We start from the raw sequence: 23,997 nt of genomic DNA on the forward strand, positions 1-23,997 counted from the left end.
AACCATGATACACAACCATGATACACAACCATGATACACAACCATGATACACAACCATGATACACAACCATGATACAAAACCATGGTGCAAAAACCATGGTGCAAAAACCATGGTGCAAAAACCATGGTGCAAAAACCATGGTGCAAAAACCATGGTGCAAAAACCATGGTGCAAAAACCATGGTGCAAAAACCATGGTGCAAAAACCATGGTGCAAAAACCATGGTGCAAAAAACATGGTGCAAAAAACATGGTGCAAAAAACATGATGCAAAAAACATGATCCAAAAAATGAAGTGGAAAATACATTTGATTATTTGTCCATTGGCCCCTCCTGATCAAAATGGATTGAGTGTCTAGCATTGTCAAATGAAGCCAGTGAGTTTAATGAGGCCTTATAATTTTTTTTTTTTTAATAAATTTTGTGCAGGCAGTATGGTGCACAAGGTGTTAGCATGTCTGCCTCGCAGCCATATGGTCGAGGGTTCAATCCCTTGTCCGGACCTCACTGTTATGGAGTTTCCATCTTCTCCCCAGGATTCAAAAATGTAGTCATATGATATAGCTATATCTATTAATTGAGCCATACAATATTCATATTGTGCAAACAAACATTCAAACTCCCTCCTTATATCATACATCATTTTTCATCACCCATAACAAGACACATGACGTATTTACCCATGCCGGGTCATTTGTTGCCCGTCCTTCTGCGTTGCCATGGCGATGAAAAAAGCCGCACTGAAACAAAAGCCCTCGGAGCGTGTGTGCTGAGAGATGTATGATTATTGCATAGAAACTGCACACACACACACACACACACACACACACACATGTACACACACACACACAGTTCCCCATGACATTAATATTGAAAATGGAAAGAGGCGCTCTCAAGCCCGAACCGGTTTTGAAGCGCGGATCATTAATCCTGGCAAATGGGCTTCCCTTGATGACATTAATAATTCTAAAGTGGCCCCCAAAAATCATTACGCAAATTAACTGCCGCAATCGGGCGGCTGGCGGAATTTTGTTTCGTCCGTTTCCCCATGATTGATGGACGCGCCCTCTCGGCGGTCAATCTTCCTCAGGTTGTCCCTTTGACGTGGAGGCCCGCGAGGTGAGGGACCGCTCTTTAGTGCTCCGATGGGAGGCACCGCTCTACGAAGGCCGGGGACCCGTCACGGGATACTTGTTGGAAATCAGCCAGGGCGACCAATCCGAGGAATGGACTGCTGTGAATGCTGAGCCGGTTACGCACACGCATTATAAGGTATATTAAAAAAACATGAGTGTGGATACAATAGAGCACGTGTCAAAGTGGCGGCCCTCGGGCCAAATCTGGCCCACCGCATCATTTTGTGTGGCCCGAGAAAGTAAATCAAGAGTGCCGACTTTCTGTTTTAGGATCAAATTAAAATGAAGAGTATAGATGTGTATTAAATTTCCTGATTTTCCCCCTTTTAAATCAATAATTTTAATTTTTAATTCATTTTTTCTGTTTTTAGTTCAAAAATCATTTTGTAAAATCTAAAAATATATTTAATAAAAGCTAAAATAAATGTTGTTTTAGATCTATAAAAAACTGAATATTCAGGGATTTTAAACTTTCTGTTTCTGTGGCGGGCCAGATTTGGCCCCCGGGCCGCCACTTTGACACCTGTGCAGTAGAGTGTTAAATGTTTGATGTTTTTTTTTTATGGCGTGCAGGTTTTGGGTCTCGAACCGGGTCAAACCTACCGTCTCCGTGTGTCCGCTGTCAATGAGGCAGGAAGGGGTGCCGCATCACTCCCATCCGAGTCGGTCGTGGCACTGACCTTGCCAGGTCAGCTCCCGCATAATATTTATTACAGTATGAAACTCTGATGTGCTCCTGTACAAAAAAAAATGATTTCATTTTATATGAACAAAAGGTAAATGGATATAAGGCACAAAAGGGAATCCCTTTGGCTGCGGTTGTGGCTCTACTCCACGATCCACGACCAGCAATTTATCCAAAGAAAATGCTTTGGAAAAGAGTGTAGGAAGAAATAAAAGCTTGTATCTAGTAGTACCTCCACTTTATTTTATTTAAATTCAACCTGTTCTGCTCTAATCAATTTTAAAGTACTATATGAAAAAAATGACCTCATTAACTATACAAGACTTTTTTGCACCAGTGAATCGTAATATAAAATAAACACATTTAAATGAACTTGGATAACGATACAGACACACAATAAGTTTAATCTAACCTTACACTAAACTTAATTCTAATTTTGTATTTAAGTTTGATACCGGCCGGGTTGGCTGTATTTGCCCCGCCTCCACCCTCACGTTCGCTATCGATGGGCTGTTTGCTGTTGTATTCCCTTCAAAATATTCCGAAAATGATGCACACAAATGTCCTCACAATAGGATAACGCACGACCACTTGCCAACGATAAGTAGTCTTGAATTAGCGATCGCTCCGCCAACGGGAGCTAACAAGCTAAGGGGGAAAAAAACACTGAAAAAATGCAATGCTCCGCCCAGTGCTTGCAGAGACATTACAAAGATGTAGTTGCGACCAGAGACATTACAAAGAGCGGGTTGCGAGCCAGTGCCCCTGATGTTCTTATGAGCAGCCAATGAGAAGTAATATATACTCGTAGCGATCCCTCCGGCATTCGTGCTGAGTGACGGGAAAAAAAACACTGGAAAAAATGTAACGCTCCGCCCAGTGCTCATAGATATCTGTTATACACGAAAGAGATGCATCAAAAAGACGTGCGCTACAATGATAAACTGGCTTTCGCATATCTCAATTTTTTTCTCGTGTCCAGAGATAATTATTTGCTCGAAATTTTACTCGTATCTCGCAATGCTCGTATGTCGGGGTGCTCGTATGTCGAGGTACCACTGTATTGATTTCCCCTCTAAATATATCATATTTAAAACAAACCAACTCTAACTTCCCTTTATCATCCCCAGACACCAAAAACATCGAGGTTGGCGTCGACGACGACGGTTTCATCTTCTTGGCGTACGAGTGCGATCGCATCGTCGACGGCAACGGGGGGCTCTGGAACAAAAATTACACCGAGCCCATCGACGGCACCAGAGCTCAGACGGACAACAACGACGGCAGGTGGGGGTGTCCCGCCCTCTTTTTTTTTTTTTTATAAGTGTGAACACGGGGTGACGGGAAAAGACACGAGGCACAACTAAGTGGTATTTTGCCCCCTGAACCCAACTTTCCGACGTCTCTGACCTTTTCACACTCCTTAAGTGCCTTCTCGTGTTCTCAAAAGCGATGTTCCGGTCGTAAAACGATTTCATCCTCGCAAGGACAAAATTTATTAGGATAAATGACTTCCGTTCTCCTTAAAATCAGAGCTAATAGAGCGACTGTTCTATTAAAATGAGGATTCCCGCTTAATGTGGGCCCCCCACGAATGCCCGAATGTAGATTTGAGTCCTTGTTAATGGGGTGCGTGGAGAAAAATTGACATTTCAAAAGCTGGTACACAAACGCTGGTATTTCTTGAGTGCGTGTCTGCCTGTCAAGTGTGAAATTACACGACAAATTCAATCTTTTCTGCGCTGCCTATTTCCAAAAATGTGCAAGCGTGGCGCTCCGAGTGGTCCCGAATGATGGAAGAAGGAGATGCGCTCTAACTGCCAGTGGTGAAAAATAATGCAAAATGTGTCTGCTTTTTCTGATTTGTATGTAAAATAGCGTGACCGGACGTTTGGTCGCCGGACGTTTGGTCGAACGGACGTTTGGTCGAACGGACGTTTGGTCATTGGACGTTTGGTGGCCGGACGTTTGGTGGCCGGACGTTTGGTCGCCCGGACCCAAACGTCCGGCGACCAAACGTCCGAGTACCAAACAAGGTAAAACAACACGGTCTACGCATCAATCAAAGCCAACAATGGCCATGAGCAGTTTCACTGAGCTGACGTGTGAGTGTAGAAGAGTTTGTATGTACATGCGTTGTCCCTTTTAAGAAGCGACGTCAGTCAGGGCCTTAACAAGTTCTCCAAAAAAACACAATAAAAGGATGGGACATTTGGAGCTTTTCTTTAGCCTAATAATTAATAGGGCATTAAGTATGACAAAATAATAATTTACAGTTTGTATTTAGGGAATTTGAGCAACAATTTTAAATGGTAATTATCAATAACCTTTCGGGCGACCAAACGTCCGAGTACCGTAAAATAGAGTCAAATATGATCGATTTTTATCTCCTCCAGGTCCGTCCTCACCTTCAGCGACCCCTCTGAAGAAGATCTGGGTCTCTACACCGTGGAGATGAGGGACGATCCCAGCTTGTCGTCCAGCTATCTCCTCACTGCGGAAGGTCAACCTACTTTAAATAATTACTATATTGACACAATAGACGTCCGTCCATTCCATATCAACTGATGTCAATGGCAGCCAATTAAATTATTAATTTTATCAAGCCACCACACTCCTATATATTTGAAAATTCTCACTTCACTTTCCATATTTGTGCATTCTGCTTATCTTCTCAAGGGACACGGGGGTGCTAGAGCCTATCCCCCGAACTACGGGCATTAGGCAGGTCACACCCTGATTTGGTAGCCAGCGAATTGTAGACAAACAAAACCATTCACACTCATAACTAGCATAATTTAGATTGTCCAGCTAGCCTAGCATGTATGTTTTTGGATTGTGAGAGGAAACCGGAGTACCCGGAAAAAAAACCACGCGGGCCTGGGGAGAACATGCAGTTCAGAACCCAATGGGGTTCGAACCCTCGGTCTTTGAACTGTAAAGCGTACGTGCTAACTATTCAATCAGGTGCCGTAATTTCCATATCAGTTGAGGAATATAGCATATTTTCTGGACTATAAGTCGCACCTGCGTATAAGCCGCATCAGACAAATACTAACTATATAAGTAGCATTTTTGGGAGGACATTTTTTTTATTTGATCATAAACTAAGAACGAACATACTTTAAATTAAAAGTAGTTAAATGGATATATATATTTAAATTTCTATATCAATAGCCTAAACAAAACCGAGAGAAAAAAATGTACAAGTCGCAATTGAGTATATTAGTCACAGGCCTGGCCAAACTATGAAAAAAAACATGTGACTTATAGTCCGGACAATACAGTATTGTGTTGCTATGGCATTTTGATTAACTTCAGGAACATATAGACTCAAAATCACCTTTAGCGAATCGAACACGTGTAATCTTCTTACAGAACGACATCTTCAAGGTCACGACACTAATAAGCCATCATGTCCGTCATCAACTTTTCAAAATGTGATCAATGAAATCAAAGTTTAATGATGGTTTTCTGACTCTCTCGCAGACCTTGAACGCCTCAAAGAGCTCAGCCATCAAGTCAGAAATCCACGTACGTACGCCTGCTCACATTTTTTACTGAATTCGAGCAGTTTTGAAGCATTGATCATTTTTTTAATAACTGCTACGTCTCATCCTTCGCTAGTGATCGCTCTCAAGTCGGGTTGGAACGTCGACGTCTCGGAAACCGGCGCCGTGCGTCTGTGGCTTCAGACGGAGAGTTTGAGCGACGATGCCGAGCTGCGTGTGGTGTTTAATGACCAAGAAATTTCCAGTACTCCGGTAAGAGACAATACAGATGTTTCACTTTTTATCAAAATAAATGAGAGAGACTTGGTGGTAGTAATGGTGGTAGTAGTGGTGGTGGTAGTGGTGGTGGTAGTGAAGGTAGTAGTGGTGGTAGTAATGGTGGTAGTAATGGTGGTAGTAATGGCGGTAGTAGTGGTGGTGGTAGTCATGGTGGTAGTGGTAGTGGCGGTAGTGGTGGTGGTAGTAATGGCTGTAGTAGTGGTGGTGGTAGTGGTGGTGGTAGTGAAGGTAGTAGTGGTGGTAGTAATGGTGGTAGTGGTGGTGGTGGTAGTAATGGTGGTAGTGGTGGTGGGGGTAGTAGTGGTGGTGGTAGTGAAGGTAGTAGTGGTGGTAGTAATGCCGGCGGTAGTGGTGGTGGTAGTAGTGGTGGTAGTAATGGTGGTAGTAATGGTGGTAGTGGTGGTGGTGGTAGTAATGGCGGTAGTAGTGGTGGTGGTAGTGAAGGTAGTAGTGGTCAATGGTGGTAGTAATGGCGGTAGTAGTGGTGGTGGTAGTAGTGGTGGTGGTAGTAGTGGTGGTGGTAGTAGTGGTGGTGGTAGTGGTGGTGGTGGTAATGGTGGTAGTGGTAATGGTGGTAGTGGTGGTAGTGGTGGTGGTGGTAGTGGTGGTGGTAGTGGTGGTGGTGGTAGTGAAGGTAGTAGTGGTAGTAGTAAGAAATTTCCAGTACTCCGGTAAGAGACAATACAGATGTTTCACTTTTTATCAAAATAAATGAGAGAGACATGGTGGCACTTGTTAATATGGCTGCCATGGCAACTGGCATTGATTCAAGTTATGCCAATTGCTCTTGAGTGGCTGCAAATATTGCCGACAAGTAGGAAATTTGTAATATCCGCACGACATTGAATTAACCAATCATAAAAGTTGATTGGATTTTTCAGAGATGTCATATGAGTACAAAGTCATTTGAAATACAAAAATATTTACGTGGTAGAGTTATTGGGAGCAAGGTGTACATTGCCACTATGAATATAATTAGATATTGAAAGTCATGGCTAATTAAAAATGTGCTGTTTGCAGTTGGGAAATGAATTTAACAGTAGTAACTACTAAAATGAACGTACTGATCTAAGTGAAAGCATTTTGCATTTTTTATGAGCTCTTTAGCTAAAATTGATGCTAATATTTTAGCAGTTTTTGAAAAATACAACCATGTTGAATATAGCATTTTTCATAATTTGAATGGGAAATGAAACCATTTTTTTCATGTTTTCTGTTGTCATTTTTGCAGAAAAACTTTATTTAGTTTTTGCAGGAAGTGGTCTTGGGGCAGACATTTTATCATTTTAATGACAATTTTAGCCAATCAAATGCGAGTATGTATGCCAGATTGCATAACTGTCATTGCAATATTATTATCAGTGCTTTTAAACTTTTTTTTCCATTATCAGAGATCTAATAAATTTGTGCTTGACATATAAAAAATACTTTGCGCAATCATCTTTCACAATAAGATCGTTTATGCAACGTGTTGCCTTTGCTTTTAAGAATAAAGGCATACTACTATCGGCAAAAATTCCACTTAATCAAGAATATTCATGAATTCTGCACTCTAAAATGAATTAAAAGCAGCTGAAATTCAACAGAAACTGCGTTCACCAGCGTAATGAAATGAATTTTAAAGGTGGCAAATTAAAAAGGTGAATTATCTTCTGTGCTACTATTAAAATGAAACGATAAAAAACGACGCCACACCTAAGTTAGCAAAAAAATAATGTTCACCAGTACAAAGAAAGGAATTATAAGAGCAGAAATGATTTTTTTCTCCTACTTTGAAAATGAATCCATACTATCAACTATTTTACATTCCATTTTATTCTTAGCACATCTCCAAATGGGCCATCAGTCCCTATTAAAACTAAAAATAGCTCAACTCAAAGCGCCCCAATCTGCTTTTCAAATCATTCCATTTTAGAATTACAAACAAAAATTGATAAAGGTCTTTAAAAAATGGGTGATATTTTGTTAAGAAGCGAGTGAGAGAAAGATATCGCCCACATGGGTCCAATGCGGACTGTAATTTGAAAAAAGCAAACGGACGGAAAGTTGGAACCAATTGAGCATTTTTATTTATTTATTTTTTATCTTCTATGAAGGAAATTACCTTTGGGACGGTGGAAAGGAAAATGACAATAACACGGTTGGGCAGTGTAACACAAACATTATTTACAGCGGTCTCGGGAAGGACCTTTTACGCGTGTTTTCTCACACAAAACAGACGCTGAGCCATTCTTGTTATTGCATGATCCGTCTATAATGAAGTCGGACGGGAATGACCTCCCTCAAGGCCGCACTGTTGGCAAAAGTAGAAAATTTATGATTTTACGATTTGAAAGGGGCCGTGTTGTTTGTGGGAGGTCCTAAAGATGTATGATGATGGAGCGCCAAAGGAAAGGCACAGTTTTGCTAGTTCAATGTTTTATACAATAAAAGTATGGTGTCTCAAACACAAAATCAGTTGATTGCAGTTAGTTGCATCATGAGTCAAACTGTCCGTTGGAACAAAAAAAACATTGAATCCCCAGGCGCACATTCAATGAATGGCCTACCTTAAAGTTTGTTTCATATATAAGGCACGCCAGATTATTGGGTGCAGTAGTAGTAGTAGTTGTGGTAGCTGTGGGAGGTGGGGGGCTATTGGTGGTGGTAGTAGTAATAGTAGTAGTGGTAAGGATTGTGTTATATACATACAATAGACAAAGCTGTGGTGGTGGTGGTAGTGAAGGTAATAGTGGTGGTAGTAATGGTGGTAGTAATAGCGGTGGTAGTGGTGGTGGTAGTGGTGGTGGTAGTAGTGGTGGTAGTAATGGTGGTAGTGGTGGTGGTGGTGGTAGTAATGGCGGTAGTAGTGGTGGTGGTAGTGGTGGTGGTAGTGGTGGTGGTAGTGAAGGTAGTAGTGGTGGTAGTAATGGTGGTAGTAATGGCGGTAGTAGTGGTGGTGGTAGTAGTGGTGGTAGTAATGGTGGTAGTGGTAGTGGCGGTAGTGGTGGTGGTGGTAGTAATGGCTGTAGTAGTGGTGGTGGTAGTGGTGGTGGTAGTGAAGGTAGTAGTGGTGGTAGTAATGGTGGTAGTGGTAGTGGTGTGGTGGTAGTAATGGTGGTAGTGGTAGTGGTGGTGGTGGTGGTGGTAGTAATGGGGGTAGTAGTGGTGGTGAATAATTGAAGTAGTGGTTAGTGGTTGTCTCATACATGACGTAGATGGCGCTGTGCTAAAGGGAATTTCATACAATGATCAACCAATATTATTGATCCATATATAAGGCACACTGCTGGCTTTTGAGAAAATTCCGCTTTTTTAGTTGCATCTTATAGTGCAGAAATCACAGAAGTTTAGATATCTCTGTTCCAAACCATTCACTTCCTCTCCTTGACAAGGAACAGAAACACATGAGTAGACAGACGTTAATTCCGAAGCAAAACTTTCCTACAACAATATGAAAACTTCGACCTGAACACAATCAGTCGATTCAACCGAGCAAAATGCAACGAGAAATCAACATGGCTCCTGTATTTTAATTAACTCTGTCTCTCTCTCCCTCTCTGTGTCTCTCTCACCCGCCACTCAGACGGTACTCCCGTCTCATTTCCATTCCGGTCCATTATCTGCCCGCCATCCCAGAGTTCCATTTGAGAAACGCTGATTACGCGGCGTCGCTCAATGATCGCAACTGAGGTTTGCCAACTGCCAAAGCCCATTTGCCTGATTAGCGCCCTCGGGCTCGCCGTACATCACGTCCAAGTCCCATCACCATCTTGCCAGGCGCTCTCAAAATAATGAACGTAAAAGCGCGGGAAATGAGCTCAAATGATGTTTTTCTCCACGTTTCATTGTTTCGGGCACCAGTTGGCGAATATATCATAATGTGGCGCTCGGAACGACACGGCGTTCATACGGCGCATTTTTCCCCGTTTGTGTCTTCAGCGCCGCACGATTGCCTTCGACAAGGCCGCCGGGCTGGTGGAGGTGACGATGGATCGGATGGGTCACGATGACGAAGGCTCGTACACGGCCCAGCTGCGAGATGGACGCGCCAGGAATCAGTTCACTTTAGTATTGGTGGATGAAAGTGAGTCTCGTGCAACATTAGAAAATGATGCGACGATAGAAGAATTAGTGTGATTGGGTGGGAATTGCAATTACACGCTTTTCTTTAAATACTAAAAAAATACTTATTTGGCATGATTATGCAATTTAATATGATATTTGTGTTCCAGATTGTTCCCATTTAGGGAGAAATAAATTATTAGCATAAATTGCCATTCAAAGATAATCACAGAAATGTCAACCCTAGAAAAATTGTGAAAATATTTTTGTTTGATTTTATTAATATCATTATTTGGTTCAATATGGGAGAAAATATGGTAATTGGAGCGCGATGGTAATCCTCTGTCTAATTATCCGCGTGCCTCCCCTCTAGAATTCCGCGAACTGATGGTCCTGGCGAACACCAAGCGACGCGACCACGAGAGAAAGAGCGGTGAGATTCCGATGCCACGAAACACGCATTCAAACATGGCCGCCTCATTACGATAACAAATGCTTTGCGCTGACCTTTGGACGCCGAATGGCGCATCCATCATCGGGACGTTGTCATCCTTTGCCCCGCCCCTTTCCCCCCCAGGGCCGTACTTTGAGGACTTCTTGTCGTGGGACGTTAACGAGGAATGCCAAGTGATCATAAAGTGCAAGGTACTTAATTGCGGCAATGAAAATAACGGCGCCGTTTTTGTCTGTCGTGGCGCTCGTTAGTGCCAGCGATAAAAGCGGAATTTTTATATAAATCTCTAAAAGCCGTCATCCGCAAATGCTCTTCGTATATAATTGTGCAGTCGTTGCATTTTTTTTTTTGTTCTTCGATGGTTTCATGTCGTTTATGTATTTATTTTCAGGCCAAAAGAGATTAAAAACAGTATCTTAAAATGTTATTAGTTATTAGTAGGTGTTTTTAAAAATTGATTGAGTTTTATCGTCGTGTTACATAGCAAAATTGTCGTATCAATTTAAAATTAATCTGTATACGTGTTTTTGGTGGAAATAAATAATAGGTGGCAACACTTCAACTTCCATCCACTAGTTGAAAGCAGTCTTCTGCTATGCCCTGACATGTAGTAATTGATCTTGAGCGCACGGGGGTGCTGTTTCCCAGCTCAAGTCCGATATAAAATCGCATATTGAGTGCTATATACATCCTTTAAGATACATGTGTCAAAGTGGCGGCCCGGGGGCCAAATCTGGCCCGCCGCATCATTTTGTGTGGCCCGGGAAAGTAAATCATGTCTGCCGACTTTCTGTTTTAGGATCAAATTAAAATGAAGAGTATAGATTTATATTAAATTTCCTGATTTTACCCTTTTAAATCAATAATTGTAATTTTTTAATCCATTTTTTCTGTGTTTTTAGTTCAAAAATCATTTTGTAAAATCTAAAAATATATTTTTAAAAAAGCTAAAATAAACATTATTTTAGATCTATAAAAAACTGAATATTCAGGGCTTTTAATCCAGTTCTTTTAATCCATTTATAAAAAAATAAATCTAAATATTGTATCTAAAATGGTCCTGCCCACATTAAAAATCGAGTTGACGTTAACGTGGCCCGCGAACCAACCCGACTCTGACAACCTTGCTTTAAAATGTGTGGGTTTTTTCATATTTAATTGCATTTAAGCTGGTTTGGACTAAAGCTGTTTGCGGGGATTTTCATTACAGTTCATTTTTGTGTTTTTTTTTTAAATTCAGTTAGCATTGATTAGTTTATAGAGTGAATTTATAATTACTCATTTCCATTTTTTCTATTAGTTTGTGTTTAGTTTTACTTTTACGCTTTGGGTTATTTGTCATGTGATGGATTTTTAAAAAGTAATTTAAAATAGATGACTCAATTTTTTTTTATTTCAGTGCTATTGACAGCAATAAAGTCGTCCAATCCATTTGAACTCAGTGATAATTCGTTGCTAGCTTCACCCAGATCAGATGGATTGGAGATATGGTGGTCAAAGGTAATTAGAGCAATTTAACGCTTTAATATTTCAAAAGGTGACAAACACAACTAAAGACTCCAAACTCAAGTGGTTCAAGGACGGCGCCGCAGTGACCCAGGTCGATTACGACTACCCCTCTGGATCCAGTGCACTTACCATTCCACAGGTAATCAAACACTAAATCAGCATGCATCCGTTTTGAATGCATAATTACAAGAATTGTGTGTAACGTGTCCCCTCAGATGGAAAAGAAGCAAGCTGGCTCGTACAAAGCCGTGGTGTCGGACACCAGAGGAGAGGACGTCAGCACCTTGGCTTTGCGAGATGAAGGTGACAAGCTCGTTTGTTTAATGGGTTTTTTTTACGCCGCGGCATTTAAGCGGGGTTCTCGTCAGCTGACAATTTTGTCAAATCGGAGCATTTTTACGCAAATGAAAGTAAGAAAAGGCCTGATTGACAAGCTGTTGGTGGGATTTTTGACTTTTTGCACTGGTGAATTGTAATATAACATAAACAAATTTAAATGAATTTGAATTACGATGCAGACACACTCAAAAATAGGTTTAATCTAACCTTACACTAAACTTAATTCTAATTGTGTTTTACATTTTTATACCATTCTTCCGGCCGGGTTGGCTCTGTTTGCCCCGCCTCCATCCTGACTTTTAGTATCGATGGGCTGTTTGCTGTTGTATTCCCTTCAAAATATTCTGAAAATGATGCACACAAATGTCCTCACAATAGGATAACGCACAACCATTTGCCAACGAGAAGTAGTCTTGAATTAGCGATCGCTCCGCCAACGGGAGCTAACAGGCTAAGAGGGAAAAAACACCGAAAAAAAATGCAATGCTCCGCCCAGTGCTCGCAGAGACATTACAAAGAGAGAGTTGCAACCAGAGACATTAGAAAGAGGGAGTTGCGAGGCAGTGCCCCTGATGTTCTTATGAGCAGCCAACGAGAAGTAATATACTATACTCCTCGTATTAGCGATCGCTCCGTATTTCGTGCTGAGGACGGAAAAAAAAACACTGAAAAAATGCAATGCTCCGCCCAGTGCTCGTAGATATCTGTTTTACACGAAAGAGATGTGGCAAAAAAGACAATGATAAACAGCCTCTCATGTCTTGGCCACCTGGCTTTCTCGCATCTCGAAATTTGTCTCGTATCTAGAGATAATTATTTGCTCGAAATTTTACTCCTATGTCGAAATGCTCGTATGTTGGGGTGCTTGTATGTCGAGGTACCACTGTATTTCACTGGCCACTATAGGACAGTGTCTAGCTTCAAAAGTTTAACAATAGTATACAGATATGGTTTTAAAAGTCCAAATATTACTGAATAGGCACCATAAAAACACCAATTTCACTAATTGTGGCATCTCCTGGAACCTGTTAACCATCATAAATAAGGTATTACTGTAGATTGAACGTCTTTTGCCGTCAATAACACCGAAATGTGATCATTCCCTGCCGGGCCTCCGCCTGAAAATTGGACTTCCCGCTCTATTTCTTCATAACCTTTCCAACGAGTGACCTGGCACACATTACCGCTCGTTCGGTCGTAAATGTCAGCTTCCGCTTATTATTATCCGTGTTTATGTTTCTTCACAGAGTACGACAAGCTCCTGCAACAGCTGAGCAAACAATGCGGTGAGCGAAGCGTGCGTTCGAAACCCTCGCGTCAACGTGCTGTTTTGACTCGGTATCCATCTTTCTATCCCGGCAGGATTGTCAGCAGGTCCGCTGAGGGTTCAGAGTACGGCAGAAGGTTTCAGGCTTTACTGCTGCCTCACATATTATATAAGCTACTTGAAGACCACCTGGAGCTTTAAGTAAGCGCTACAGCGTGAAAATCAGCACCAAGAGAAAGATTTTATTCCAATGTTGCTAAGAAGTATGACAGAAAGTGCTTTGAAATGAGAGCAGACTCAATTTTGGACACAAATCCATCCATGAAAGTGACAGAAAAGGCTTTAAAAAGAAATTATATTCGGGTTAGTCTTCATTTGCAAGCTGCCCTAGCTCCGCCCACAAGGAAAATCTCCAAACTGAAGATGAAGTAGTCACACGAAGAATGAGCTGCAGATTTTAGAAGGCTGTTAGCATGCTAGCAAAGGTTTTTTGTTGATATGTGGACGTTCTGTCCACATTTATTAGCACTAGATATCTAAAAATGATCAATTCTGGTTGTGACGTCACAAATCGAATGCTGGGGAAAATTGTGGGCGTTCCCTGATATTTTTTCTCGGGGGGGGGTAACTATAAAATGGTCAAAGGATTACAGTTTGTGTTTGCTACATGTAAAATTATGTAAAAATGATCACAATCATAGTCTGCTTGTGTTGGGATTTTTACAGTAAATCTATAGCACCATCTGCTGGTCATCAAGATATTACACTTAATATCGATTAAAATTTAACCGGCAATTGAAAGAACCATTAGAACCAGAAGAAATCTGGAATCAAATCTGGCATTTACTTTATTGAACATTTTGTGGCTCTTCTGCTGTGAATTTAAATAAGTTTGTCATTAGTGGATGTCCAATCTACTTGAACTAGGAGACTGGCAGCGAATGAACAAGTGAGTTTCAAACTTGTAGACGTCCCGCTTTCAATGGATTGGACGTCTAATGTCGTTAGTGGCAGCCAATGAGTTGAAATGTAACATTTAAGATACTTCTGTAGTAAATTGCCTTTTTTCCCACAGAGGTAAACAAATGGAACCGCAGTCCAGGATCAGGATGGGAAGCAACGTTCATACGGTCTGGATGGACATTTTCAACCCAACGGAGAACGACAAAGGCAAATACATCTTGGAGATGTTTGACGGCGTGGAGAAGCACGAGCGTAACCTAGACCTGTCGGGACAAGGTGAGGGCCGTGTGCCGTTTTTGGATTGGATTGGATAACTTTATTCATCCCGTACTCGGGGAATTTCATTGTGACAGTAGCAAGAAGGGGGGGAATGCAGATACAGAAAATAAAAAAACACAGTTACAATTAGACAGTACAGTCGCAAAGGCTGCAGAACAACAAAGCAAAAGCACAAAGTACAAAGCAAAGCAAAGTAAATGGGATCATTAAGAATCACCAAATCAATTCATTAAGACCGAAAAGCAGCAAAAACACAAAAACGAGCAAGAGTGGACGGAGCTACCGCCACCGGCTGCCACTTGAATGCCGCCATCTTGGTTTCGGTAGCAAAAACGGATACAGACTCAAGAAAAAGACGTTGTAAAGTTGGATAAAACTGGAACCACACACAGGAAGTCTTTCACAAGATGGGGAACTTCTGCAGACTGGGACCGAGGTAGAGAATATGCGGAGTCACAGTTCCTCAGTAGTCTGGAGCTGAAGACAACAGTAGCAAAGTAGAACCCCCCGACTCCGTTTCCGGCCTGGTAAGCGGCGATAGCTCTTCCATCTTATCCCATGATGGAATGGTTGGTCTGAAGCGTTGCTTCTTCTCCCGGCACTTTTGTCCAGCTCCGAATTTCCAGCGGTATTGAGGTGTTGCTCCTTCTGCTGCGTATTGTAACAGCTAGTCCCATGTGTATGACAACGTAGGCATGGCTGAATGATTCCAAAAAAGAAGTAGCAGAAAGAAGCCAGGCTAACAGAACAAGGAAAGTTGTAAAAACATTAAAACATTAAAGTATAAAGTACAAAGTAAAGTAAAAAGGAATGTATTAAGAAATATTAAAATGTAATTAAAAAAAGATAGAAGGGCTGTAAAACACGAAAAACAAATAAGAGTGGACAGAGCTACTGCCACTGGCTTCCGCATGACAGCGCCATCTTGGAAAAAAATATATATATTTATGAAAAAACGTCATTGCAATAATATTCCATTTTTTTCACAGCGTTTGCAGATGCCTTGCTTGGGCACCAGAGGCTGAAGTAAGTTTAGTTTGAAGCGATTTGGCGTGTTTTGCCGAGATGCCGATCCGACGTCTCGTTTTTTTCCTTTCAGGCAAGAAGCCGTCATTGAGAAAAGTGAGTACAAATGTCTAACAGGAGAATATTTGAGAGCGGCCGTCATGGAGGAATGAATTTGTTTCAGACCGGGCCAAGGTCATTAAAGGTCTTCCGGATGTGGTGGCCATCATGGAGGGCAAGGTGAGTGAGACACGAAACGATACCATGATTATCGTATTTTCTGGCATATAAGCCGTATTTATAAACGCACAAATTTAAATTAACTCTGATTAATACATACAGACACTCAAACATACGTTTAATGTAACTTTACACAAAACTGAATTCGAATTTTGTTTTAATCTTTTGTTACCTTCGTTCTGGCCGGGTTAGCGGTTTGCCACGCCTCCACCCTTACGTTCGCTATCGATGGGCTGTTTGCTGTTGTATTCCCTTCAAAATATTCCGAAAATGATGCACACAAATGTCCTCACAATAGGATAACGCACGACCACTTGCCAACGAGAAGTAGTCTTGAATGAGCGATCGCGGGAGCTAAGGCTAAGGAAAGAATAACAGGAAATATAATAGCTGAGCTTACCCACGTATTGATTCTGGGTAATGAAGTTTTATTCTGAGAAAGGGTGCCATTGGCTATCGGTGTTATGTGCATGAGTATACTTCATTACCCAGAAAATCCTCTTTTTGCCCTTGCATGCGTGTTTCCTGGTCGATGCGTAGGAGAACTCGTCTGAATAAATCGTTCAGTGCTCGTAGATATCTGTTATACACGAAAGAGATGCGGCAAAAAAGACAGTGCGCTACAATGATAAACAGCCTCTCATGTCATGGCCACCTGGCTTGGTCGCATCTTGAAATTTTGATCGTATCGTGGGCGGATTATTCGATTGAAATTTTCGTCGTACCACGAGCTGATCGTAGGTCGAGGTACCACTGTATTTGTGCCTGCCATTTCTCGCTCAGGGCGCCACCATCTTTTAAGGGTACGGCTTATACGCGGAGGCGGTCAATATGCGAGAAAATATGTCAAATTCTACACCATATTCTCCTGCGCAGTCTCTGTGCTTGACGTGCTTCATCGAGGGCGACCCTGTCCCGGATGTCTTCTGGCTGCGCAACGAGCGAGAGATCGCCGGCGAGGACCAGTACTTCATCACCAGGGAGCCAGGCTGCAGCACCATCACCATCAACGACGTCCGAACCGACAACTCGGGCAAATACTCCGTGCTGGTCCGTAACCGCTGCGGATCCGAGTCGGTGGACGTCACTGTTAGCGTGTACAAGCGAGACGAGGCGCCGCCGGCGAACGCCGTGGAGATGGGATTGTAAACGGAGGTTGGGAACGAGGGCCAGATTTTAATTTACGACTAATAAGTGGGTCGGATCGAAATTTGAAGTGTCTGTGGCGAGGGTGTCCAAACTTTTGGGTGCAGATTTTTGTTCCAATGGATCCAGCATGGATAGTTTAACCCACATGTGTCAAAGTGGCGGCCCAGGGGCCAAATCTGGCCCGCCGCATCATTTTGTGTGGCCTGGGAAAGTAAATCATGAGTGCCAACTTTCTGTTTTAGGATCAAATTAAAATGAAGAGTATAGATGTATATTAAATTCCCTTATTTTCTCCCTTTTAAATCAATAATTTTAATTTTTTAATCATTTTTTCTGTGTTTTTAGTTCAAAAATCATTTTGTAAAATCTAAAAATATATTTTAAAAAAGCTAAAATAAACATTGTTTTAGATCTATAAAAAATGAATATTCAGGGATTTTAATCCAGTTCTTTTAATCCATTTATTTTAAAAAAAATCTAAAATGGTCCGGCCCACGTGAGATCAAGTTGACGTTAAAGCGGCCCGCGAACCAACCCGAGTCTGACACCCCTGGTCTATGGAAATCTGTTTATTGTAATAACATTATTAACATATCCTTATTAGGGCCCCCTTTTAATTTTTTTCAGATAACAAACAATAGTAAAAAAAACAGGCTGTAGGTAGTCCGAGAGAAAAAGGAAAACAAAGGTCACACTCAAGTATTGTCACAGGCCCAGTCAAAGGATGAAAAAAAAAATTGTGACTTATAGTCCGGAAAATACGGTATTTACTTTTTTTGCTTTACATGTTTAACTAGGGTGATAAAAGACAGCAGTTCTATTTTGGATGTTACGGTATGCCAAAGGATTTGGTCACGTAGGTTAGTTTGATTTGAGAAGTAATGGAACGAAATACAGAAATAAAAAAGGCAGATTTGTACTTTAAATGTGCAAACAGTCCACGGGGTCGTTCACCTCCCCTTGTAAGCCACTGAAGTCGCGTTAGAGGAGATTCGCGTGAGGTTCAATGGCACCGCGGAGGGAAAGGTTGCGGACGTGTATGAAGTGAAATTGCTACTGTTTATTTTATATTGCGCCCTGTTTGGAGGTGGCGTCTATTTGAATAAATATGCTATGTAATGCTGAGTTTTGAATTAAAATGCATTTTGTGTGTGCAAGTTTTGTGTTGCTTGGTGATGCTAGCCATGTGAGTTTTGGGTTGTGGCTTAGTAGTCACACTGGAAGACAAAAGTAGCCGCCACTTAGATTTCACTCCAATTTTTGTAGCAAATGAACTCAGGGTTGTTCAAACAACGTCCGACGGGGTTACTAATTAAACGACTTGTCCGGGGTGAATATAAGCAACTTGCCTGGAGCAGACTCTTCCCATTCAGCCTCCTTTTGGTCAACATGGACTTCAATGGAACATGGCAGGTCTACGCCCAGGAGAACTACGAGGCCTTCCTCAAGGCCATGGGTGAGGACACAAAAAATAGTTCTATCTTGAAGTGCAAATTGATTTTTATTTTATTTTATGTCACTCACCAGACCTCCCCGATGATGTCATTAAGATGGCCAAGGACATCAAGCCGGTGACGGAGATCACGCAGAAGGGCAATGATTTCGTGGTGACCTCCAAGACCCCGGGCAAGACCTTGACCAACTCCTTCACCATCGGCAAGGAGGCTGACATCACCACCATGGATGGCAAGAAACTCAAGGTTAACTGCTCATGAGGAAAATACAAACATTTGCATATCATTTTGATCATTGAGATCTAGTTTTGATATATATATATTCTCCGTTCTATGACTTATCCAGTGTGTTGTCAACATGGAGGGTGGGAAGTTGGTGTGCAACACTGGCAAATTCATCCACATCCAGGAAATCAAAGGAGGCGAAATGATCGAGGTACCCCGAACGCATCATTTGCCACATTTGTAGAACTGTGTCAATTTGTTTTTTTCTTCCCTTCTCACTTTAGACTCTGACCATGGGCTCCGTAACTCTTGTGAGGAAGAGCAAGAAAATGTAATAACCTGGGCAGTGAAATTTGAAATAAATGTCTATTTAAATCAAATTCAATGTCGGATATGTTTCGTGTTTGTATTACAGTAGTTGTACGTTTTCCGTTTTTATATTCTTCTCCTGAATCCATCCCGGCTGGGTAATTTGTGCGCATGCTCAATCAAGAATCTGATTCCTAAAGCGCAGGCGCATTGCGTACTGAGACGTTAGCAACATAGCGTGCTAGCCTCGAGGCTCGGCATTAATATTGCGACAGACATTAGGAATCGTCGAAAGATTTTGGCTAAGATTACTACTGCTGCTGCTGCTAACAAATCGCCGTAACAAATGGCGAGGTATCTGCGACCCCCAAACTCCTCTCTCTTTGTTCGGAATATTTCAGATGAGTCCAGGTGAGTCTTCACAGCTAACCGTGTGTAATTTCCCAACCGAATAAATAGCTGTCTTAAAAATATAGTCGACTTCATTAGCGAATTGGTGTATGTTTGTGTATGCAATCAAAATCAGACTATGAAGAAGTCGCCATTGTATAAAAAATATATATCAGAAGTACCGTAATAACGTCGGCTAAGCGACCTGCTGCTTAGACTGGAACTATTAAATATTCATTTTTATAATTCGGAACTGTATTACAATGTTAATAAGAAGTAAGTAAACAAAAAACAAAAAAAAGAAGCGTTCGTTAAAAGTCGAAATGCAACGGAATTAGAGTAGGCGTTTGCTAACATCCGGGTACTTTGGGACATTTGCATTTAAGCAGCCGCCATATTGACGTAGGGTGACGTAAATAAGTTTAATTGTATTTTTTGAATGGCATATTAATGGATTTTTTTAGGAAGTTAATCATACTGAATATTTGAATATAAATCATTGGTTTTCTAGGCAAGAGAAATTATTTTCTATCATTTGAAATCATATTTATTTACAAAAGTGAATTATTGGCGTTATTTCAAGGGCTGTGAATTAGAGTACAAATATTCAAAATTAGATGCTTTTAAAACAGTGGATAAAAGCACTCCTTACATGAGCCGTTTTTATAATTGAAAAAAGTTGGAAAAAATACTACATGGGTGGATTAATAAAATGCTTATGTTTATAATTTCCGACTGAAATACAATTATCCTATTTATTTCTTTAAAACTTAAAAGGTGTTTCAATAATGAATCATGCAGCCATGTTAACCTTTTAGACCCTCCTTTTGTAACCTGTTGTGCATTTTTTTTAACCCCCTTCACTTCTTTCCCAAACTTTGAACCGAAAATGAACTTCCATAACGTGCCCGTGTGGGTTTGTACATGCAGCTCGTGTGGTCTTCAAAACATGAAGGCAAAAACTGTGTTTATGTGATTATTTTACGACACTTTAGGCCAGAAGATTTGCGGCGCGAGTTTGGCCGTTACGGGCCTATTGTAGACGTCTACATTCCACTTGACTTCTATACGCGGCGACCAAGAGGATTTGCTTACATTCAATATCCTTTCTTCTGTGCTGCTTTGACTGTGATATGCGCCATTGGTTAACTGCCATCTCTTCTGTTGTTGCCTCAGAATGGTAAAGATACAGTTCTGGAGAGCCCCCTCCCCTACCGCTACACACAGAAAAGTTACCAGGTAGAGTAGCCAAAGACCAAGCGCTAGCAAAAAAACGAAAACAAAAAAAAACAAGCAAAGCAAAAGCATCAAGATGCAAAGATGGGGGCGAGCAAGAGTGAGAAACGGCCATTTTGTGGAAAAAGCGAGCGAAAAAAGGTTTATTGGGCAAAGACAAGTTCTACGTATCTTCTGCCGAGGCAATAAAGAGCAAGCTCAAGTTCAAAGAACAAGCGTGTTAAAAGGTAATCAAGACAAGCCTTTTTTTATATGTATCCTCCACAAATCTCTTTTATATCATGTATTCCAATGACTAAATGATGGTTATGTATTGTTCTTGATTATTTCATGATGGGCCTGCATTGAGCTTTATATAAATAGGAGAGGGTCACTGTAGTGTTTGTGTGCTTGGGCGGACTAATTAATTACCATATTTTCTCGCATTTATGCCGTAATTTGTCGCAAAATGATGATTGAATCAAGGGTGCGGCTTATATGCGCACAAATTAGACTTGACATGCCCGAAACGGTACTCGGACGTTTCGCCGACGGACGTTTGGCCAACGGACAATTCGCCGAACGGACGTTTTGCCGAAACGGGATTCGCGCTTGCCCCGCCCCCGGATCGTGTGTGTGTACATGTTTTTCAACCTCGGCCCGCGGGCCATATACGGCCTGTTACAGATAACATTCATTTAGGAATAACAAGTGAGGGAAGTAAATGCCCTTGTTGTTCCTAAATGAATGTTATCTGTAACGGGCCGTATATGGCTCGCGGGCCAAGGTTGAAAAAGGGTACACACGATCCGGGGGCGGGCGCGCGAGTCCCGTTTCGGCGAAACGTCCGTTCTGCGAACTGTCGGTCGGCCAAACGTCCGGTCACGAGACGAAACGGCATAACGCAAGACAATGCAGCCGATGCGGTCATTTATTTCAAAATAGAGAAAAGATAAACCGATAAAAGGCTGAACACAATTTTATTTTGACATCTATGAATAAAATTAAAGAAAAAAAAAACCCTATTTTGCATAAAACGTGAAAAACTCACGTACTTGTGCTTGCCGTTGCTCGCTTAGCGTGCCGCCATCTTGCCTAGGGTTGAAAAACCAGAGAAATTGTAAAATTCAACCATTTTTAAGGCAATTTTGAGGGTGCGGCTTATACGTGCAGGTGGCTAATATGCGAGAAAATACGCCAGTCAACTAGTGATGTCCAAATTTTGGTAAGGTGAAGACGAGTGTGCTAAATTGAAATGAGTCAGGTTGCTTAAAAAGTCCCAAGTACGAACCAAAAAAAAAAAAACCTTGAATTTCATCTGGTAGGCCTTAATATTTTTTTTAAAAAGCATACTTCTTCCATTCTTTGAATTTCAAATTGTGGTGCCTTGCATGGAAACAAAAAGAAACTTATTAAATGGCGTTGGAGAAAATATTGAGGTCCGCACTTGAGGTCAAGTTTCCCCAAAACAAAACCCTTAACCGCGTCAGCACGTTCGAAGATGTGCGAGATGCCGAAGACGCCCTCCACAACCTGGACCACAAGTGGGTGTCCGGTCGCCAGATCGAGATCCAGTTTGCCCAGGGAGACCGAAAGAGTAAGTAAGAGACTTAAGACCCTCACCTGTGCAATTTGGGGACGCGACTGAGCGTTTCCGTCTCCGAATATTCTCTCCCAAAAGCTCCCAACCAGATGAAGACAAAAGAGCGGCACTCCCCTCGCAGTTTTTCGCGTTACGACGACGATCGGCGTAGACGCTCACGCAGTCGTAGCTACGGCCGGCGGCGGTCGCGCAGCCCTTCCTACGACCGCCGATCGCGGAGGTCCATCAGTCCGAGAGCGTAAGCCCTTCTCGCCCATTTGTCTTTATATTCTCTTGCCTTCATTTTTTTTTTAAAACAAAATATGACATGCTATTTACAGTTCACGCTCGTACAGCAGGCACAGACGCAGCAGAAGCCGCGAACATGACAAGTAAGCGTTTCTTTCTTTTTTTACCCGTAATCAGAGCAAGTGATTATTTTTGCACCATTGTCATTTTTTCATGACCAAATGAAAATACAGTGGTACCTCGACATACGAGCATTTCGAGATACGAGTAAAATTTTGAGCAAATAATTAACCCTAGATACGAGAAATTTCGGGATACGAGAACGCCCCCCCTCAACTCCTCGTGTAATGTCTCTGGTCGCAACTACCCATTTGTAATGTCTCTGCGAGCATTGGGCGGAGCGTTGCATTTTTTCAGTGTTTTCCCCCCCCCCCCTTAGCCTGTTAGCTCCCGTTAGCGGAGCGATTGCTAATTCAAGACTACTTCCCGTTGGCAGGCGGTCGTGCGTTGTTCTATTGTGAGGACATTTGTGTGCATCATTTTCGGAATATTTTGAAGGGAATACAACAGCAAACAGCCCATCGATAGCGAATGTGAGGGTGGAGGCGTGGCAAACAGTTAACCCGGAAAACGAAAGTATAAAAAGGTAAAACAAAATTAGAATTAAGTTGAGTGTAAGGTTAGATTGAACTTATTTTTGAGTGTTTGCATCGTAACCCAAGTTCATTTAAATTTGTTTATGTTGTATCCGTCTAATTTTAGTTCTATTAAACACATTTTAGTAATATTAAACCACTATGGCAGTTAGAAGAAATAAAACATTTTTTTCCAATCCAATATCCTGTTTTTGGTGTTTTTTCAGAGGGTTGGAACAAATTAATTTGTTTTGAGTTCATTTCAATGGAAAACGTTCGTTCGAGTTACGAGAAAATACATACGAGCTCAGTCCTGGAACAAATTAAGCTCGTATCTCGAGGTACCACTGTACAGTCTTCCCTCAATTATCGCAAATTCACTTAATGAAAACTTTTATTTTTCTTTTTGCGGTCAGGTACAAAGGCAGCCAAGACAAACGGAACCGAGGCCAGCGCGAGCCCGCCCCTCGAGACCGCTCCGCATCCCGTTCGCCCTCCCGCAACAGGCCCAAAGGCAGAAAGAGCCCGTCCCGGTCTCGCAGCCCCGAATGCCAGGACGAGGACTCCCGCCAGGCACCCGGCGCCCGCGGCAACTCCTTCACACGCTCCGTTTCACGGTCTGTATCACGCTCCCGATCGCGCTCCCGTTCTTGGGCAGAGTACAAGTCTGGACACCGTTAAGTACGTTCGATAATTCAGGAAAATATTGTGACTTTTGTAGAGTGGGTTGAGACGTCAATGCCAGTGAGTTTCAAATTCTTTTTCTATCTGTATTACTAATGCTAGCAATCCCTCAAACGACACTAGGGGGGCAGTATCACCGCATCAATCTACAGAGCTCAAGTACTAATGTGTCCTTAAGTACTTTTAACGCCGCCCAGCATTGATGTTAATTACGCTAGATAGACAAAAGCCAATCTTTTGGGCAAATTTACATTGTTTCAATGTCAACTATAGTCAAGCTAACAATGTATCTTCCACATCTGTGTGTTTGTTTTTACAATGACTCTTCTCTAGTAGTTCAATAAAAAAACTACAAGTTTGAGTTTTACCACTTACTATATAATACCCCCCAAA

At 41.8% G+C, this 23,997-nt stretch overlaps 3 protein-coding genes across 4 annotated transcripts in view; all 3 read left to right on the forward strand.

Annotated features, from left to right (window-relative positions):
* myom3 (myomesin 3) overlaps window positions 1-17,240 on the forward strand; it is a 65,318-nt gene extending 48,078 nt beyond the window's left edge. Inside the window, exons 20-37 of the mRNA XM_077599297.1 lie at window positions 1,091-1,272; window positions 1,710-1,824; window positions 2,952-3,108; window positions 4,218-4,324; window positions 5,311-5,355; window positions 5,449-5,585; window positions 9,534-9,678; window positions 10,030-10,089; window positions 10,234-10,301; window positions 11,648-11,758; window positions 11,835-11,922; window positions 13,206-13,244; window positions 13,321-13,426; window positions 14,301-14,464; window positions 15,457-15,493; window positions 15,567-15,589; window positions 15,657-15,712; window positions 16,589-17,240. Of these exons, the coding sequence (XP_077455423.1) occupies window positions 1,091-1,272; window positions 1,710-1,824; window positions 2,952-3,108; window positions 4,218-4,324; window positions 5,311-5,355; window positions 5,449-5,585; window positions 9,534-9,678; window positions 10,030-10,089; window positions 10,234-10,301; window positions 11,648-11,758; window positions 11,835-11,922; window positions 13,206-13,244; window positions 13,321-13,426; window positions 14,301-14,464; window positions 15,457-15,493; window positions 15,567-15,589; window positions 15,657-15,712; window positions 16,589-16,861 (1,913 nt within the window). The 3' untranslated portion in view covers window positions 16,862-17,240. The remainder of the gene's footprint in view (window positions 1-1,090; window positions 1,273-1,709; window positions 1,825-2,951; window positions 3,109-4,217; window positions 4,325-5,310; window positions 5,356-5,448; window positions 5,586-9,533; window positions 9,679-10,029; window positions 10,090-10,233; window positions 10,302-11,647; window positions 11,759-11,834; window positions 11,923-13,205; window positions 13,245-13,320; window positions 13,427-14,300; window positions 14,465-15,456; window positions 15,494-15,566; window positions 15,590-15,656; window positions 15,713-16,588) is intronic.
* Window positions 17,241-18,152: 912 nt separating this feature from the next.
* Window positions 18,153-18,920, forward strand: fabp10a (fatty acid binding protein 10a, liver basic). The gene is made up of 4 exons (XM_077599296.1): window positions 18,153-18,317; window positions 18,389-18,561; window positions 18,662-18,751; window positions 18,825-18,920. Exons 1-4 carry the CDS (start codon window positions 18,251-18,253, stop codon window positions 18,873-18,875), a joined length of 381 nt encoding a protein of 126 aa, XP_077455422.1. The 5' UTR covers window positions 18,153-18,250; the 3' UTR covers window positions 18,876-18,920.
* Window positions 18,921-19,035: 115 nt separating this feature from the next.
* On the forward strand, window positions 19,036-23,965 carry srsf10a (serine and arginine rich splicing factor 10a). Of its 2 annotated transcripts, none has more exons than XM_077598012.1 (6): window positions 19,036-19,260; window positions 20,235-20,339; window positions 21,948-22,051; window positions 22,136-22,295; window positions 22,378-22,428; window positions 23,337-23,965. In XM_077598012.1, the coding sequence occupies exons 1-6, from the start codon at window positions 19,196-19,198 to the stop codon at window positions 23,599-23,601; spliced, it is 750 nt and encodes a 249-aa protein (XP_077454138.1). In that variant the 5' UTR covers window positions 19,036-19,195; the 3' UTR covers window positions 23,602-23,965. The 2 variants fall into 2 exon arrangements, with proteins under 2 accessions (XP_077454138.1, XP_077454139.1); XM_077598013.1 differs by lacking the exon at window positions 20,235-20,339 and adding an exon at window positions 20,416-20,702 and having other exon boundaries at window positions 19,089-19,260; window positions 21,860-22,051.
* Window positions 23,966-23,997: the final 32 nt, after the last annotated feature.

This window comes from Stigmatopora argus, chromosome 4 (assembly GCF_051989625.1).
Source record: "Stigmatopora argus isolate UIUO_Sarg chromosome 4, RoL_Sarg_1.0, whole genome shotgun sequence".
Lineage (NCBI taxonomy): Eukaryota > Metazoa > Chordata > Actinopteri > Syngnathiformes > Syngnathidae > Stigmatopora > Stigmatopora argus.